The following is a 19,176-nucleotide window of genomic DNA, read 5'->3' as shown; positions in this document are numbered from 1 at the left end:
GTTTACAAAGATTCCAAAGTTTAGCCCCACTCATCAGATCTTTATTCATTTGATATACAGTAAATTGTCAATACATTTCAATTATTTAAAAAAATATATATATGTATGTGTGTGTGTGATTATCATCTTCCAGCCTTTTGTAGCTCTCCAAACATGGACCTGAGCTAATAATGATGAATGTAAGCATAAATATGTGACGGTATGTGAGACTGTCTACATTGGAAATTTAAATATTCTGTCAATACATTCAGAAAAGTGCATCTAAATGTGGCTACAACCTAAAGAGCTAGCTAGCATCACCGTAACTATATAGCTCTGCTGAGTCAAAACATTAACTTTACCCTTTAGATACATGCCATGAAACAAAAGCAACTACATAATAATTACACCTTGCTCATTTTGGGGAGATTTCATAGCAGAGTGGTGCTAGCTGCATTTAAGGAGGCGAAAACAAGTTTGGTTAAAACCGTAGCTTGTTCGACGCTACCGGAAGCTAATTTGACGTAGCTAGTAACCTTTATATGAATTATTGTTTGTTTGTTTGTTTGTTTGTTTTAGCTGGACACCACGTACACTAGACATTTTTCAAAGCTAAAAGCGTGCCCTGTTAACCAGAGATATCAGTACATCAAAGCTCTTGAAGTGAAACGCTTCATTTTAGGGGGACATATTATTTGAAACTGACTTTAAAATGTTTTTACACAAGTATGTAGTTGGCTCTCCGAAGTACCCGTCCGGCCACCCGTTAAGTGTGAAATTAAACAACCAAATAAATGATGGTTGTGTGGCGATCTGCTCACGCAATGTCATGAAATGTGTTGTAAGAATGTCTATAATTCTTCATCCTTAGTGTATTTCTTTTATGAAGACACATGGGAACCTTTTTTTAAATTTTGAAAAAAGCATGAGACACTTCCTTTAATATTCGCACAAAACACGAGATATTATATGCAGCGTTTTAGTGAATGTGAGCACTTGCGCGTACATTCAACATGTTTTCAAGCTGATGTTCACAGTCATGGCTACACATTCAACAGGAATAAATAAATATCAAGGTACATGGGATGATTAAAAAAAAAAATATTGCATTTCCAATGGTCTCTGAAAACAAATTAAGAGCCCCCGTTTGTCACCTCAAAAACACACACGCACGCGTTGCAGGCTTGTGTCAGCGATGTGAGCTGTCACTCGGAGTTCTTGTAATTGGTGAACAGGTTGTAGAGGACTCTGAGGGTTGATTTGAGGTTCAGGTTGACTACATCTGCATAAAAGGCAACAAAAGGTTTGTTCAATCATCAAGAAAGAATGACAAACATAATAACTGTGTGCTTCCATTAAACCACAGCTCCTCAATTCATGCTGCGTTCTTCTTATGGAGCACAAAGTAGGCCAAAACAAGAATTTACTGATAATTAGCACAAGATGCATTGTGATTGCATCCACAGGGCTGATTTGCATATTGTAATTTTCTCTGCAGAAGTAGGTCTTTGGAGATAAATAGTTCTTTTGAATAACAGCAGAATGGGATGTAATTAGGATTCAAGGTTAAACACAAATTGGCCACGTTAATAAAATTTGCCTTTCCCAGAGAGGTATGATGCTGCGAGGGTAACAAACGAGTGAGAAACAAAGGTATGGTAATTGATTGTTTTTCAGCATTATTTTCCCATTGGAAAGGCCTCGGTGGATCACAGTGAGAATAAATGCGAGCTCATGCTGATGATAACTTAATAAAACAAACGTATCACTTCATCTTTCCATTCCAGCCACTGACTGAAATTACCTTAATGGCACGAAATGTTGATTAACCTTTAAGTAGTCCATCCGTCATGACTATTAGATTGATTTTCAACCTAATACCATTCTATTCTATAATATGATATATTTATGTATATTGATGCATGACATGCTACGGGCTGCTGATAGTTGATTAAATTACACAGAAAAGTGATGGCCGAGATCCACTTAGCTCGGTACTCGCTTTAAACATGACACAAGGTTTCCCTCTAGTGGAAAGTAACCAAGAGTAGCAATACATGGATACCGGTAGTTCTCAAAATTTTGACACCAAGCAGTAGCGCCTCAAAAAATAGTTACATCTGCAAGTGCCACCATCACACCCAAAGTTTACAATACAGTAGTGGAGGGTTAATCAAAAGCTAAGTGTTCATCAAAAACAAGATCTTCTGTAGTTAAAGTACTATAGTTAAAATACTGCATTAACAGTGTGTGTGTGTGTGTGTGTGTGTGTGTGTGTATATATATATATATATATAAAAAAAAGCTTTTTTCAACACAGCACCATCTGCTGTACGTGTCGTAGAACTTTACCTTCTGGTCTGGCCTTGGGCTTCTTCAGGCCGCCGTCCTGCATGAGCTCGAAGGCAAATGCCACATTGTGGACCTGAGTGAAAAGATGTCATCTCAGCATGTGGCACAATTCATAACGCACGATAACGACAAATACAGATAGCTTCATGATGGTGAAATCACCTTCTGGTCAAAGTTCTCAGGGGTGAGGAAGAAGTTGTACAGAGGCACAAAGTAGTTCTCCAACAGCCCCATCAAGAGGATTAAGTAAACACCATCTGCAAACTAAACGGAATATTACATAATAATAATAATACAGTGGTACCTTGACTTACAAGTTGTAAACCAAAACACTTTTGAAAAAAACCAAAAACATATTTTCCCATTGAAATAAAAGGAAATGGAATTAATCGATTCCAGTGCTCCCACCTAAAAAACAAAAAAACACCACAAACGTTTTTGTAATGTATTTTTCATCAACCATCCATCCATTTTCTGAGCTGCTTATCCTCACTAGGGTCGTGGGAGTGCTTGAGCCTATCCCAACTATCTTCGGGCAGGAGGCGGGGTACAACCCTGAACTGGTTGCCAGCCAATCGCAGGGCACATACAAACAAACAACCATACACACTCACATTCACACCTAAGGGCAATTTAGAATCTTCAATTAACTGACCACGCATGTTTTTGGGATGTGGGAGGAAACCGGAGTGCCCGGAGAACACCCACCCAGGCACGGGGAGAACATGCAAACTCCATACATTATGAGGTAGACGCTCTAACCAGTTGGCCACCCTGCCGCCATGTGTTTTTCCTCCATCCATCCATCCATTTTCTGAGCCGCCTCTCACTAGGGTCGCAGGCGTGCTGGAGCCTATCCCAGCTATCATCGGGCAGGAGGAGGGGTATATAGTATTTCATAAAAATGTCGAGCAATAACATAATAAAAATGATGTTAAGAAAACAGTTTGTGCATCATTCTAATTCAATGGGCATTGTGCTGCTCAATCTGGTGTGTGCGCCTTTCCCACCAGGGGGCAGTATAATACTTACAGATACACTATACACATAGATTTGATGATGAAGCTCAGAAGAACATCTCAACTAAGCTGCAATAATATTAGTCGTTCTTCACAGAGGATAAATAACATACAGGTATGTCTGTGTTGTATAATTACCACCACATCAATGCTAGTTATGTTAGCTTCGGTGAGACAAAACACTTGGGCTCTTTTTCGAAGAATTGAAGTTCGCTGCCACCATATCTAGCAGTCATAACTAAAATATTTGCTTGCAACTGGACAAAAAGTAACAGCTGAGAGGTGGCTCATATCCTAAAAAACCCATAAGTCGGGTCACTCATAAGTCGAGGTACCAGTGTAATGGCTGTGGTCATGTAAATTAAATTAAATTAAACTGAAAATAAATTTGAATACCTGAGATTCCAGCTCAGTGACTTCCAGGTTCAACTTGTTCAAGTGCTTGTTCACAAAGGTGATGAGGGACTAAAGTGACAACAGTGGGATACTTTTATTAAAAAATGCCTCATTTTCAACTGGTTCAATTGCAACAAAAACAATTAAGTTTCTCACAGTTTTGACCACATTGAGTTTGTCTGGTGCGTGATCCAGAAGTGTGTCAAAAGCATCTCTTTCTGTTCAAACAGAGAAACAAACAACAATAAGATATTCGCCGATCTGTGTCACATGTTGGCCTTCGTTAATTAAGGGCTATACAAATAAACTTGACATTTTAGTACGAAAAGCCACTTTTATTTATCACATAATATATTTGTATAAACAACCAATTGTAAGCGTTGTTGCGGCTTTATTTGAACCTTTAAAATGTGGTTAAAGTTAGCGTTGCTGTTTTTTAAAAGCATTATTTTTTCTGCCGTCTTACCGGCTTATTGGGTTGCTCAGCACGCTTCGGAAGAGTTGTTTGTCTTCATTTTGGATAAGCTACCCTGCACTAATCCTGAAGTTAGCTAACGTTAACGGATTGAATTGGTATTTATTTTCCTCAAACAGCTGGACCACCCCTTGAATTAGTTTGCGCTTGTCTGGCAAATTGTGTCATTGCATATAGTTATGCTAAACCTTTGAGACAAAAAGTTTAGCTACAATGAATCACTTATAAGCTTCTAATCTACAAAAGAAAATATTGTATGTGTTTTTTTCCCCCCTATGTAACAGCCAATTCAACGGCTATAGAGGTGCATATCAATAAATTAGAATATGGTCGAAAAGTACACTTATTTCAGTAGTTCTATTCAAAAAGTGAAACCCATATATGATATGGATTCATAAAGCACCAATTCCTTCCTACTTTTTATATAAAATATCATTTTGATTGGTTCTTGTGTAATGTAATTTTTTTGAACATGGTGAATTTAGTTTTTTGCTAACTGTAAGCTGTAATGATCATAATTATACTAAACAAATGATGAAATATTTGTGTAGTGAATCTATATATGCGAGATTGACTTTTCTTACTATTGACAGAAACAAATGGACTTTTCCACGATATTCAAATATTTTAAAATGCTCCTGCATGTACATAAAAACTAACAAAGACTATATACAAAGAAGCAATGACAATAACAAAGACAATATACATAGAAACAACAACAAAGACAATAACAATCACAAAGACTATACATAAAAAAATAAATAAGAAAGACTTACCGAACCTTCCCATCATCATCCTGGAATGCAAACAGACAAAAAGAACTATTAATTTTTGCATATCACAATCCAAACACAGTGGTACCTTGAATCACGATTTATCCGACTTTCAATTTTTTTGAAAATCGTCGCTTTGAAAGTCTGCTAGCTTAATGGTAACACACAATGCATACTGCCATGCAAGGGTTAACTAAAATAGCATTATTGTCACGGTAATTATAAACCTTTAAAAACTTTTATATTTGAACACAAGCAGTGCAGCAACACAAGTAGACAGATACTAACAGGCATATATTTAGAGCTCCAACTAACAATTATTGTAATAATTGATCAATCTTTAATCAAGCAAGTGAAGCAAGGTCTCTAAACGATTAATCGGTTATCAAAATAACGGTTGATCAATTTGATAATTGAATAGTTGCTGATCAGTTGATTAATTGTTGCACCTCTACATATATTCTTTATCCTCTGCGAAAAATGACTTATTGCAGCTTAGTTGCACAGTCTTCTTTTGCGTTTCATCATCAAACCTATGTGTAGTACTGTATGTCTGTATGTATTATACTTCCCCCTGGTGGCACACACCAGAATGAGCAGCACAATACCCACTTATCATGATGCCACAAACTGTTTAATTCTTTACATTCCATTAAATTTCTGTAACACTGTAGAGTGCTATTTTTCTTAATAAAAACAAACGTCAAGGCACCACTGTGTTCTGGTACGGAACAAGAGTCATAAAAATATTCAGGTGCACTCATAAGAGGCGGATAGTCGTGCATGGATGCAAAGATGACAAAGGAGCGCTCACTCGGTGGTGCTGGTCAGCTCCTTGTTCACAAGGGCAGTCTGCAGGATGCCCTCTCGCTTCTGCTCAAACAACAACAACAACAGGAGAGTATTCAAGTTGTAAGTCACAGAACGTCATGTCAGTACGACGCCTCACCTTGACCACCACCACTTTCACCGAGACGTGCTCGGGCAGCCTGACGCTCGCCTGGAAGTGCATGGCCAGAGACACCAGCAGGTGCACGATGGCCACCAGGTTCTTGGAGTGGATGGCTGCAAAAACACAAACAGAAAATACATACAGTAGGCTGCCAAGGAGCGCTTTCTCATATGTTGCTTAGCTTATCAATTCGCACGTGAGGGTCAAAATATTAAAAACACGACGACAACCACGATATGAAAACAATATTTTAGTGACTATTAACTGAAACTGCATATAATCATGCATAGATAGACATTTTCAATTAGGGAAATTATACTAGACTTACTCATTTTCAGCTCTTTTCAGTTATATTCTTATACAACTAACAGACATTAGAAAAAGTGATATTTTATTTTCTAAAATATTTAATTTAATTTGAGTAATACAAATAATATACTATATATACTAAACACATTTAAATAAATAAGCCTGAAAGAATATTGTCCGTGATGGGCTTTAAAATACAAACAAATGTGTAGATAGTACATACAATTTAAAAATGTTTTTTTTTTTTTTTGCACATGGATATAAATTTAGTAGTAAATTTATTTGTCCATGTATCTTTAGCATAATTCTCGGCAGCATTATTGACACACCTCTGAGAGTGTTGCTGTACCTAATGAAGTGGCTTGTGAGTGCGTGCGCATTACGTGCCAACATTTTGATGACTTTCCCTTCTTTTCTAACATTCCACAAAGCTAACCACACAGTCTTGGTTGGTATAGTGGTTAGCATAGCTGCCTTGCAAGCAGTTGATCTGGGTTTGATTCCTGGCCAATGCATCTCTTATTTTTGGGCCAACACCCAAAAATATTTCTTTTGGTTGATATATTACTTAATTATTACTTTTATCAGGATTTCTTGTTTGTATGTCATTGTAGATACATGAATTAAATGGCAGTGGTGTACCTATTGAAGTGGTGTGAAAAAAAGTGGAAGTCAAACATCTGGAGGTGATTTTTATACTAAAAACTGTTAATGGTGGTAAAATGTTACTAAAAACATTGTCTGTACTGTAAGTAAAGGCGACAAGTGTGTCTGTGGATATTTGGATTGTTTGTTATGGAGGAAATAATAACCACGCAAACAGATCTGACCAATTTAGACGTGGAAGCGCAGTTTGGTGAAAGCAGCACTCACAGTCCACGCTCCACTCGATGGACCACCCGTGAGGACGCAGCAGCTCGTTGACCGCCTCCAAAACCGTCTGCAGCTTCTGCTTCTGGCCGATCTCCGACTGGGTCACTTCGGCCACGTTCAGCTTCCGACCCGACAGCTTTTCTGGCAGCAGGAGAAGGATGATTTAAATAGATAATAAATGAAAATACATTTTTATAGCATCTTAGCATCATCATCGTGCACAGGCTTCATGGGGATTTTCTCTTTATATGATGTGAGGAAGTGTGATGATCAAAACAGGAAAGTGATGTGTATGACTAGGTTTAATAACCAGATCAGAAATATTAACAAACAGACAGATAGATATTACTGAAAATGAAAATAAATGACAAATAAAAATTTAAAAAGTTGTAATGTTACAATAATTTTTTTATGCCTGAACCAAACACATATGTTTTTCTTAGTCGCCCAAAACCGGACCTGTCTATTATTACGAGAATAAAGTAATATTACAAGAGAAAAAGTGTTAAGAAAAAAAAGAATAATGCAAGAATAATGTCACAATATTACAAGAAAGTAGTTCATTCCGTGAAAATTAGTAGTAATATTTTGTGAAAACAGTAGGAATATTTTAAATGTATATTGTTACTATAATAAAGTTGTTGTATCACAAGAAAAGAAAATCATATTACCCAAAAAAGTCAAAATATTACAAGAAAAAAAATGTGTATTGTTACGAGGAAAAAGTTGTAACATTACAAGAAAAAAAGGTCATAATACAAGAAACAGGGTAATATTACAAGAAAAAAAACAGTTAAAGTAACAACATTACAAGAATAAAGTTGTTAATTTCAGCATTGTATGTTTGTGTACTATTAGGAAAAAAAGTTGTATTGTTCCCCAAATATCCATCCATCCATTTTCTGAGCCGCTTCTCCTCAGAAGGGTCGCGGGAGCGCTGGAGCCTATCCCAGCTATCTTCAGGCAGGAGGCGGGGTATATAGTATTTCATAAAAACATATTTTCCCATTGAAATGAAAGGAAATGGAATTAATCGATTCCAGTGCTCCCACCTAAAAAACAAAAAAACACCACAAACGCTTTTGTAATGTATTTTTCATCCATCCATCTTCTGAGCTGCTTATCCTCACAAGTGTCGCGGGAGTGCTGGAGCCTATCCCAACTATCTTCTGGCAGGAGGCGGGGTACACCCTGAACTGGTTGCCAGCCAATCGCAGGGCACATACAAACAAACAACCATACACACCTATGGCCAATTTAGACTCTTCAATTAACCGACCACACATGTTTTTGGGATGTGGTAGGAAACCGGAGTGCCCGGAGAAAACCCACGCAGGCACAGGGAGAACTTGCAAACTCCACACAGGCGGCGCCGGGATTTGAACTCTGGTCCTAAAAACTGTGACGCAGACTCTCTAAGCAGTCGTCCACCGTGCCACCCTAAAGTTGAAATATTCCACGAAAAAAAACGCGTATAGTAATATGCGGATAAACGCTAATTACAAGAAAAAAAGTAATATTACCAGAATAGTTGCAAATCTACAAGAAAAATAGATTTAATAGTATTAAATGAATTGTTACAAGAAAAAAAATCATAGGACAGTGTTCCCTCGCTCTTTCACGGTTCACCTATTGCGGATTCCGTACATTGCGGGTATTTTTTCATATTCTTATCGGCATGATCGGGTGAAAAAAAAAAAAACAATTGGTGGGGGGTTCACCAAAAAAAAATAAAAAAAACTGAAAAAGAGGACAAAAAACAAGAAGAAAAGTTCTAATGTTATGAAATGAATTGTTACAACACAAATTCGTCGTATGGTAAAATAGTCATTAATTACAAAAGTCATACTGTTGCCTAAATAGAGTCGAAAAAAGTCATAGTATTACAAAAAGGTAATGATAATAAAATAAGTTTACTAGAATAAAACTAATATTACAAGAAAAAAGCAATCATATTTTGAGAATAAAGTTATGATTCACAAGAAAAAACATGTTAATGTTACATGTATTAAATCGTTATTTATAAGAAATAAAGTTGCAAACCAATCAAATATGATGTTTTGACCATTGAGTGTGGATTCTTTTAGCAGTGACATATAATCGACACTCGGGGGAGTCCAAGAGCACACAGTCGTGAATGTGACCTGTTCGCTTCCAAAATAACTCACCAAACAGCTTCTGCAACACTTGCCCATCATAACAGTCCTCCTCCAAGTCTTTCACAATGATCCTGTCCTCCTCCAACTCACTGTTGATCCAGTCAATTAGCACCTGTACACATGTACAGTGGATAGCAAAAGTCTACATACCCCTAATCAGATGCTAAGTTTTTTTGTGATAGAAAAAGATGAGAACAAGATAAATAATTTTTAAAAAATTGCACCATTAATGTGACCTGTAACCTGTGCAACTCAATTACAAAATATATTTTTGAGAAGGGAAGTAAAAATAAACAACTGAGATAATGTGATTGCACAAGTGTGCACACCCTCTTATAACTGGGGATGTGGCAGTGCTCAGAATTAATCAATCACAATTCATATTAATTGGGAGTCAAATTAACCCCCCCAAAAGGTTGAGCTGCTGTTGCAGGCTTTTCCTAATATTTTTGTTGTTCTTTAGCAGAAGCCTGGCGATTTTTTGCCAACACTGATTGCTATTGGGAACTGTTCACAATTCCCTCCAGCTCCAGTTTTTAAGAGGGTGTGCACAGGTGTGAAACCACATTGTTTATTTTTACTTCCCCTCTTGAAAAGAGATTTTTTTTCCCCCAATGTTGTACACGTTAAACATCACATTAATTGTTGAAAAAGTTTTTAAATGATTTATCTCTGACTTTTTTCACAAAAACCTGAAATTTATACAGAGATATTGAGACTTTTTTTATATCCACTGTGCATCAAAGCATTTCCAAACTCTTCTTGCTTCTTTAATCAGTACCTTCAGCAGATCTTTAAACTTTGTGTTTTCCCGCGATGTCGGGTCCAGCATTATCCTCTCGGCGTTCTCCTCTGGTCAAGACAATGTGAGAAAAGGTTTTTAAAGTGTTGAATTTTTTCCCCTCCCATTCACACATGTTGAGTGCAGACATGTTTTCGTCCCTCGTGAGGATTAAGAACTGTCAGCCGTAAAAATGTCCAGAGCCATTTTGGCAGTGAGGGGAGAAAAAAGGCACAGCGTCTTCTTTTCATTTCCTGCTCTTCCACTTTCATCGCCACCTCCTCATCAATCACGCTCTTCTCTGTGACCTCGCACAGTCCACTTTAAATTAACTCAAAGTAGACAAGCTTGGCATGATGAATACATTCACAACAAAAGTTTAGTTAAAAAAAATAAATAAATAAATGAATGGGTGTAGTGGAGCATCCAGTTTATTCAGATTTTAAAATAGGATTCCCATTAGAAAATTTAAATATTAATAATGAAGAGATTTTTAACATTATAAGCCACTGTAACATTATGCGCAGGTTGAACATTAAATGTGCTTAAATTTAGGAAAACAAAAAACTGCACTCAAATAATGGCTCAATTAAAATGTATTTCACATAAAAGTTCAATAAAAAAAATACCTTTATCAATGTTTAAAAACAAACAAAAGAATAAATGCAAATGTACTTAAACTTTAAATATAACTGAGTTTACTTATCAAACGTACTGCACTGGATGAAGAAGAAAAAAAGGTTAAGCCACTGTATAGCATTATACGCACTTCTGAACATTTAATTCAGTGATTTTCTCACATACCGCTAGAGGGAGCCCGTGAACCACTAGTGGGCCCGGTACCACACTGACAACCGATTGTAATAACCATTAATTAGCATACAGGTAATTACTTAAGTAACATTTTAGTATTTCTGACGGTCCGCCGTCCTACTCTTCCATACACATTTACATTCTATCTGCATGTGGGGTGGACCTGACGACTCATTTGAACTCACTTCTGCAATGCCAAAATATGGTGGCCCGAGAGGGTCAATACTGTAACGACTGTACAGTAGTTGGAAGCTTGTAAGTACATTTGTGTGTTCCTACCCAGCAGAGTGTCCTCGGGATGAACATCCGTCCCGGACGGGAGCATGGGAGCGTTGATGGCATTCTTGCCTTCCTCGTGGAGGTCACTCACTAGTCGCACAAGAACGCAACACACACACACACACACATACACAAATACACACACAGGCATACAATGCACGATTAGTAATGTGACGTCCAATTGCAACAGCACGATGTTAATTGGGAAATTAAAATGACCATATTAATAATGATTTAGACTAGTTTCACCAATACTGAAACTTACATTGGTATCCATCAGGACTGTGCAAACTTTTTGGCTCAGGGCCACATTGACTTTTAAAATTTGACAGGCGGGCCAAGCCAGGACCACATGCTTACATATCAAAATAAATAAATACATAAAAATAAAAAAAGGCATTGAAGTGTTAATACTTAGATTTACTTTTAAAGGGAACAGTGTTGTTTTGTTGAGCACCATTTTTTGCCACTGCATCAGTCTGGTGGTAGTTGTGGCAATTCTCAGAACACATCTGAGGAGTTCATCATCAGCTGGGATCTGTAGGATGTTTTGTTGGTGTTCATCACACTAAAAGTCCGTTCACACACATACGTTGAGCCAAACACCACCAGCATCCTCTGTGCCATTTTCTGGATTTTTGGAAATTTCTCTGCGCTTAAAGAAGCATAAAACTCATCCAGTTTGAGAGTTGAACTTTTCTTTTAAGACAGTGTCACAGTGGAGTTCAATCAGTTCCATTTGCAGCTCCTGTGGCACTGTTTCAGGTTCTTGTGTGACTGAATGTTGGATTGCAGTTTGTCAGATAAAGGTGTTTTGCTGAGCCTGCAAGCTTGATTTTAACCGCTGAGCCATAGCCATCAGTTCCTGTGTTGATTGGCTGTGAGCATAATCAGCATGCTTGGTAGAAAAGTGATGGCTCATGTTATATTCCTCTAAACCGCAATGGTTTCTTAACAAATTAGACATACAGTCTTTGACCGGACTTCAGTAAAAAAGTCCACTCTATATTAAACACTCGGCACCCACTGTCAACTTTTCTTTTCTGTGGCCCACTCATGGTTGAAGAAGGGTTCAGAGCAGTAGCAGAGTAAAAACAGAACAGCCAAAGTCAGGTCAATGTATCACTGTATCTACAGCACAACCTGGTGGAACCACTCGGCATTACGGGACAAGGTCAAATGAATGTAGTCATGATTTTGATATGATTTGGGCGATTCTGTACCAATCTTTGGCGGGCCGGATTTAAATGATCTACGGGCCAGATGTGGCCTGCGGGCCGTAGTTTGCTCACTGCTGGTATACATAGTGTGTCTTCTTGCTGCATTGCTTACAGTTTTTTTTGTCCAATTAGATTTAAGCATCTATGTGTTGCCATGTCAATCTAATCTGCCTGTCCTAACACAACGTCAACATTTTTGCGTCCTCTGATTGGTTGGTCAGAGCAACATTTTTTACAGTCAAGTTTGACTAGAAAAACTCATCTGCACACATTAATACATTTGAAAATCTGAATATTTGGTGAGTATGATGTATTTTGTATTATGTATTTTTACATTATGTATGTGTTTCTAGATAAATATGGATTCTGAACTGCTCCAGATGATGCGCAGTTGATATAAAAAAATCTACGCATCCCTGTTTAAATGCCAAATTTTTGTATTATACAGTAAAAGCCAAAATAAACCATTTCAAAACATGACGTCTACAACCCAACTGAAAAAAAGAGAAAGCTTTTCAATCTTTGTGCACAAGTGTGCACACCCTCTTAGAACTGGTATGCAGCTGTGTTTAGAATACATTCAATCTCATGTCAGCATACTCCTGCCACCATGTAAAGATTAACCTCAAATCAAGTTCAGATGTTCTTGTAAGCTTTTCCTGACATTTTCTTTTTTGCCATTTAACATCACAAAAACCTGGCATTTGATCAGGGGCGTGCAGACTTTTCATATCTACTGTACATGAAACAGTTGTGTGCTGTATTTTTCATTGATGTGTAGTATTGATAGTTTCTATAATTGCAATGTGATATTGGTGGTATTAAATGCACAGCCCGCAACTGGTCTTGGTTATATGGTTATGTTTTACGTGTATATAATAAGAATTTTTTTTTTTTTTCCAGAAATGGACATTTTATGGTTATTGGTCCCTTTTTTTCCCCATCTTTATTCATCAGTATTGACATAACACTGATGTTTTCCCTCCACGTTAATGTCGTTGCTTCTGCTTTTTCCAAGGATTTGCAAAAACTGCTGCCAGAGAGAGACACTTGCTCACTTTTTCCACAGCCCACATGATGTTCCATCAACATCTTTATCTCTTCATGTTTCCTGTTTGGCCATAGAAACTAAGCCTTCAGCAATTTTGCTAAAAATCAGGACATTTAATTGCAGCTGAAATGGTGGAAATAAATTAAGTAACTGCGACCGAGACTGAAAGATAATATCGCCTTTCGTTTCTGAAAATTAGTCTTTTTCCATTAATGGACGTATTGATTAAATGATCCTCCATTTCAACCATCAGTTTCTATAGAACACAAATGTGCTTGTATTCGTTACATATTTAAAGTATGCAAAAACAAAAACAAAACAAACAAAAAAAGCATTTGTCAATGTAAATAATGTAAATAAATCACAACTTCAAAGCAGGAACTCAAAATTGCTCAGGGGGGATGGCGTCCCCACCACATTTCCTATCTGATACTGGAGACACTTTTAGCCTGGAATCTCCTCATGGATCGACATTTCGGCTGCATAATTACAGAGCAGGATTGCTGTATTTCATCCTAATTGCTCTGCTTCCTCCCCCATGGCCCATTTGCCTGCATTACGCCCGCTTCTCTGTCAAGTACAACCTGTGTCAAAGAGTTAAACTGTGCAGTGAAATAAAGCCAAATACCCTCCTATGGGCAAAAAAACTCAAATACAGTATATGCTCCCCAACAGCACAAGCAGTCACACAAAATTCCTGAATCAGAACCGACTTCCCGTTTCCACAAAATTGAATCGAAGTACCTGTTTTTTTCCTCTTGGTTCCACAAAGCAGCCCCGCCATGTCCCCCCTATAAACTCCTGATGGAAGTGAGTGCACAATGCAGTAAACGCATGCAGAATATTCAATGTGTGTGTCAATATTGGTGAGAGTGTGGATGTGTAAGTGAGGCCAAGCAGTAGCAGGAGAGGGGGGGCGTGTTTATTTCTGTCACAAACCTCCTCCCCACCTCAGAGGTCCAGTTACTGGAGATGCATTTGTGTGTCTGTGTGTGTGTTGGTGTGTGTATATATACAGTGGGGACGGAAGCTTTTCAGACCCCCTAAAATTTTTCACTCTTTGTTATACTGCAGCCATTTGTTAAAATCATTGAAGTTCATTTTTTTCCTCATTAATGTACACACAGCAACCCATATTGACAGAAAAAAAACGGAATCGTTGAAATTTTTGCTGATTTATTAAAAAAGAAAAACTGAAATATCACACAGCCATAAGTATTCAGACCCTTTGCTGTGATTCTCATATTTAACTCGGGTTAAAATGGTTCTAAACCTTCATTGTAGTTCAACTGTGTTTGATTATACTTCTTGGACTTGATTAGGAAAGCCACACACCTGTCTATATAAGACCTTACAGCGCACAGTGCATGTCAGAGCAATGAGAATTATGAGGTCAAGGGAACTGCCTGAAGAACTCAGAGACAGAACTGTGGCAAGGCACAGATCTGGCCAAGGATACAAACAAAATTCCACTGCACTTAAGGTTCCTAAAATCTCCATAATCCTTAAATTTAAGACACTTGGAATGACCAGAACCCTTCCTAGAGCTGGCCGTCCAGCCAAACTGAGCAATTGGGGGAGAAAAGCCTTGGTGAGAGAGTTAAAGAAGAACCCAAAGATCACTGTGACTGAGCTCCACAAATGCACTCAGGAGATGGGAGAAAGTTCTAGAAAGCCAACCATCACGGCAGCCCTCCACGAGTCGGGGCTTTATTGCAGAGTGGCCTGACGGAAGCCTCTCCTCAGTGCAAGACACGTGAAAGCACGCATGGAGTTTGCTAAAAAAAAAAAAAACACCTGAAGGACTCCAAGATGGTGAGAAATAAGATTCTCTGGTCTGATGAGACCAAGATAGAACTTTTTGGGCTTAATTCTAAGCGGTATGTGTGGAGAAAACCAGGCACTGCTCATCACCTGTCCAATACAGTCCCAACAGTGAAGCATGGTGGTGGCAGCATCATGCTGTGGGGATGTTTTTCAGCTGCAGGGAAAGGACTACTGGTTGCAATCAAAGAAAAGATGAATCTGGCCAAGTACAGGGATATCCTAGACAAAAACCTTCTCCGCTCAGAACCTCAAACTGGGCCGAAGGTTCACCTTCAAAAAAGACAATGACCCTAAGCACACAGCTAAAATACCAAAAGGAGTGGCTTCAGAACAACTCCGTGACCGTTTTTGAATGGTCCAGAAAGAGTCCTGACATAAACCCAATTGAGCATCTCTGGAAAGACCTGAAAATGGCTGCCCACCAACGTTCACCATCCAACCTGACAGAACAGAAGAGGATCTGCAAGGACGTGTGGCAGACGATCCCCAAATCCAGGTGTGAAAAACTTGCATCAACTTGCATCATTCCCAAAAAGACTCATGGCTGTATTAGCTCAAAAAGGTGCCTCTACTAAATACTAAGCAAAGGGTCTGAATACTTATGGCTGTGTGATATTTCAGTTTTTCTTTTTTAATAAAGCTACAAAAACGTCGACAATTACATTTTTAATTGATGAAAACCTTGTTAATCATTTTTTCATGAGATGTTTGGGGGCCCCTGGAAATCTCGGGGCCGTAGGCAATTGCCTGTGTTTGCCCCTGTGTATAACAGCGGTAAGATAAGTAAAAGACTAGCCAATGGAAGTTAGCGTGATGTAATGGAGGAGATGATCGCCACTGACCATAGTTGTCATGCAGCTGACAGAAATTAGTCTGTGACACTTTGTCTAGCGCTGTTTCTGCTTTTATTTTGGTAGATTTCTAATTCCGGTTTTGTTCCCATTACTGATGGCTTGATAGTCAATAGAGACCAACTTTTTTTGTGTTTAAGGAGCACTGGGTGAAGCTATCGACTGCTGTGTTAGCTCCTCGCATTAGCCACTGACTGGCTAGCTGCCATTTGCTTGTCACTTGTGGTTGATAGATTTTACACATTGGAAGCTGATTTATTTTTAGACTAGATGACAGTTTTAAAAAATGAGCTGCGCGAGGTCTGTGCAGGTAGTAAAGATTTCATGATGGTAACAGTTTGGACCCCAGAATTATTATTGCAAATAATAATTGATCTTAAATGGAAATTTGGTTTTGAAAGTCAGCCAAATACAAATTCAACCGGCATCATGGACAGGAATGTGGGCCAGCTTTGAGGTACCATAATGTGTATATCTAAATTTTCCGCACATTACACATGCATGGTCATCATGTTTTAATTACCCCCCATCCCACACACACACAAAACCCCCACGACTCCTTCATCCAAAAAAAACACACCATTTTTCTTCTTATTGTCTAGCTGACTCAAACTCAGCATAAATGTCATGTTTCAATGAGTTGCCAAATGAAACCTTTAATACATCTCACTGCAGCAGGCAATCAATCAGGCAGTGACTCTGTTACCGCTAACACAATTACACTAATTCAATCCAGAGCAAAGCCGGCAACCCAGAAGACAACAGCGAGTTTTTTTGCTGGCTGTGATATATGATAAACCACAGTTATGTTTTAACGGGAGGGCAATCACTCTTTCACACAGGGCCATGTAGGTTTGGATTTGTTCTCAACCCGACATACAAGGCGTGTCTATGACTCCTTTGAAATACTTCCTTGAGATCGGTGTAGTACTTTTTTTTATTAGGCAGAGCTCTGGCGCCATCTTGTGGAATCTTAGGGTGTTTCAGAACATGCACCAAAACTGCAAAAAGGTGAGTTTTTCAACAAATATCTGGAGATATCAGTGAATTTGTTAATAGTCAATAGTTATTTTTGTATTACTTATTTATTACTCAAATGAACACATCACAACATAAGACAAAGATAATGACATTCAAACAAACAACAACACTACAAAGGGGAAAAACAAAACCAACCACAATGCACAAAACAATCGTTTAATAAATATACATAAAAAAGATCAATAAAAAAATAAAAAGTAACTAAATAAATAACACAAAAATTAACAATAGCAGCACAAAACACCTTTAGCATTGTGCAAATGTCTAAATTAAAACCAAAACCAAAACCCAGGCTTGTTCACGTTACCTTTAATCCGGACCTAAACATTTCTTAAAGACTTCCCATATTCCTTTTACAATTTTTGGCTTCATGATTCATTCCAACCATGTACCCCTCCAATGTTTTGTATCGTCTTATAACATTTTGTTGTATCGCGCATTCGCTAACCAACACTAATGCAGTAGGAAACCCGTAATTACAATGAATAATTGTATGCAAAACACTTCTAGGCCATACATATTAATCACTCAAACAGAACAGTAAGTACGACACTAACCGAGTAGGTGTTGTTTTGTGACGTGACGATGTATTGTTACATGCTGCGCAAGGTAGTTCTTTCTACAGCGTTTGTAACCACAAAACGTCTTAAACTGAGGACCCCTATACAAAACACAAAACTTACTATTGGCAGTCGTCATCCCAGACCGTGCAAGCAATATGTAAGTCGTACAAGTGCGCGTCAACAGTAAAGTACGAGATAAGACGGTGAGGACGTGACCGCTCATTCCTTATAAAGCAACTCGTGGATGTGACAGTGTCACTTTGGCCTTGTCACAAAAACGCACACTTCCTGTCAGTTTGTCACAACTAACCAAAGAAAAGTGCAGCAATCTGGGCCGTGTGAGAGAACGTGCAAGTGTTCCCGATCAAGTTGCGTTCCAGATAACTCAAACTCAACAAAGGCCCGAAAACAAGAAGCTGACATGGAAATAAGACTTCAGCAAAAAGTTTCACAACCTTTCCTGACGGAACTCATCATGAGGGTGTTTCCTCTTGAGAATAAAGCCACCACGCCCGACAGGAAACCGTAGTACCAGTATCATATTAAACTGTACAAATTGCACCGGGCCCATAATACAGTGCAAGAGCGCATAATGTAGTATAATCCCATACGATGATGAAGGAACGTTATATTGTATTGGCCCATCCAATAGTGTAGGACCACAGTACAGTATACAGACTCGTTAGTATAGGTCCATAGCCTCGTAATTTAATTAAAAAATTTAAGTTACTGTATTCAATCACATTACTGGTATAAAATGTGATTAAATTATAGTTGCTTTTGGAAATTGTAGTGATTACGGTTTTAATTACATTAAAAAAAATAGCCGTCAAAGCTAGAACTTTTTTTCATTTCACGTCCTCCTCCTAATGCCGTCGCTTGTGATTGGCTCTCTCTGGTCATGTGCCATTCTCCTATAGTCTCAAACATGACATATCTTTCCAAATATGACCTGAAAGCACCACCTTGAGGTGCAATCTATCGGTTTATCTTTGATTTTGAAAAGGTTAGACTCATAGTTACACTTTTTTTAATGGAACATTCCCTTATCTGGGTTGTCATATGATGTGATATTGTCCAAATTGAACACATTTGTCCTTAGGTCAACATGGTATGCAACAAACATTTTTTTTTAACTATATTTACATTTCATCATGCTTTGTGTTTGTGTAAAGAACAAATCTGTGGTTAATTCCACAATAATAATCGATGGTTTTAAACCACTATTTTTTCCCCCAATGAAACATTTAAAGGTCCTGGTGATGCATTTATTCCAAATTAATAAAAGTAATTTAAATGTATTCAAAGTTGTATTACTGTGAGAAAGTAATTAAAAGTTACACTACTATGACATTTTCAAAAGAGTAACTTGTAATTGTAACCAACTACAAAGTCTTTAGGACCATATAGTCGTAGTGACATCTAATGTATGGGACTTTTAGGTGGTCCTCTACCAACTGGTG

At 38.0% G+C, this 19,176-nt stretch overlaps 1 protein-coding gene across 2 annotated transcripts; it reads right to left on the bottom strand.

Annotated features, from left to right (window-relative positions):
* Nucleotides 1–19: 19 nt before the first annotated feature.
* parvb (parvin, beta) lies at nucleotides 20–19,113 on the bottom strand. 2 transcript variants are annotated; one of them, XM_061773643.1, is made up of 13 exons: nucleotides 17,834–19,113; nucleotides 11,161–11,250; nucleotides 10,069–10,139; nucleotides 9,297–9,399; nucleotides 7,129–7,269; nucleotides 5,944–6,059; nucleotides 5,809–5,867; nucleotides 4,998–5,017; nucleotides 3,903–3,964; nucleotides 3,747–3,815; nucleotides 2,494–2,595; nucleotides 2,332–2,404; nucleotides 20–1,261 (listed from the first exon to the last, which is right to left on the bottom strand). In XM_061773643.1, the coding sequence occupies exons 1-13, from the start codon at nucleotides 17,934–17,936 to the stop codon at nucleotides 1,185–1,187; spliced, it is 1,086 nt and encodes a 361-aa protein (XP_061629627.1). In that variant the 5' UTR covers nucleotides 17,937–19,113; the 3' UTR covers nucleotides 20–1,184. The 2 variants fall into 2 exon arrangements, with proteins under 2 accessions (XP_061629627.1, XP_061629628.1); XM_061773644.1 differs by lacking the exon at nucleotides 17,834–19,113 and adding an exon at nucleotides 14,176–14,361.
* Between the last annotated feature and the right edge of the window lie 63 nt (nucleotides 19,114–19,176).

This window comes from Phyllopteryx taeniolatus, chromosome 5, assembly GCF_024500385.1.
Source record: "Phyllopteryx taeniolatus isolate TA_2022b chromosome 5, UOR_Ptae_1.2, whole genome shotgun sequence".
Taxonomy (NCBI): Eukaryota; Metazoa; Chordata; class Actinopteri; order Syngnathiformes; family Syngnathidae; genus Phyllopteryx; species Phyllopteryx taeniolatus.
Note: the sequence above shows the minus strand (reverse complement) of the source record. Positions and strands in the feature narration are given on the sequence as shown.

Excerpts from the sequence above, each read along its gene's own strand:
- parvb (XM_061773643.1), bottom strand. The coding sequence starts at position 17,936 with ATGAGCGGTCACGTCCTCACCGTCTTATCTCGTACTTTACTGTTGACG. Across the intron at positions 5,018-5,808 it reads GAGCTGACCAGCACCACCGA|GATGATGATGGGAAGGTTCG; the intron begins GTGAGCGCTCCT and ends TTTGCATTCCAG. Across the intron at positions 1,262-2,331 it reads GCCCAAGGCCAGACCAGAAG|ATGTAGTCAACCTGAACCTC; the intron begins GTAAAGTTCTAC and ends CCTTTTATGCAG.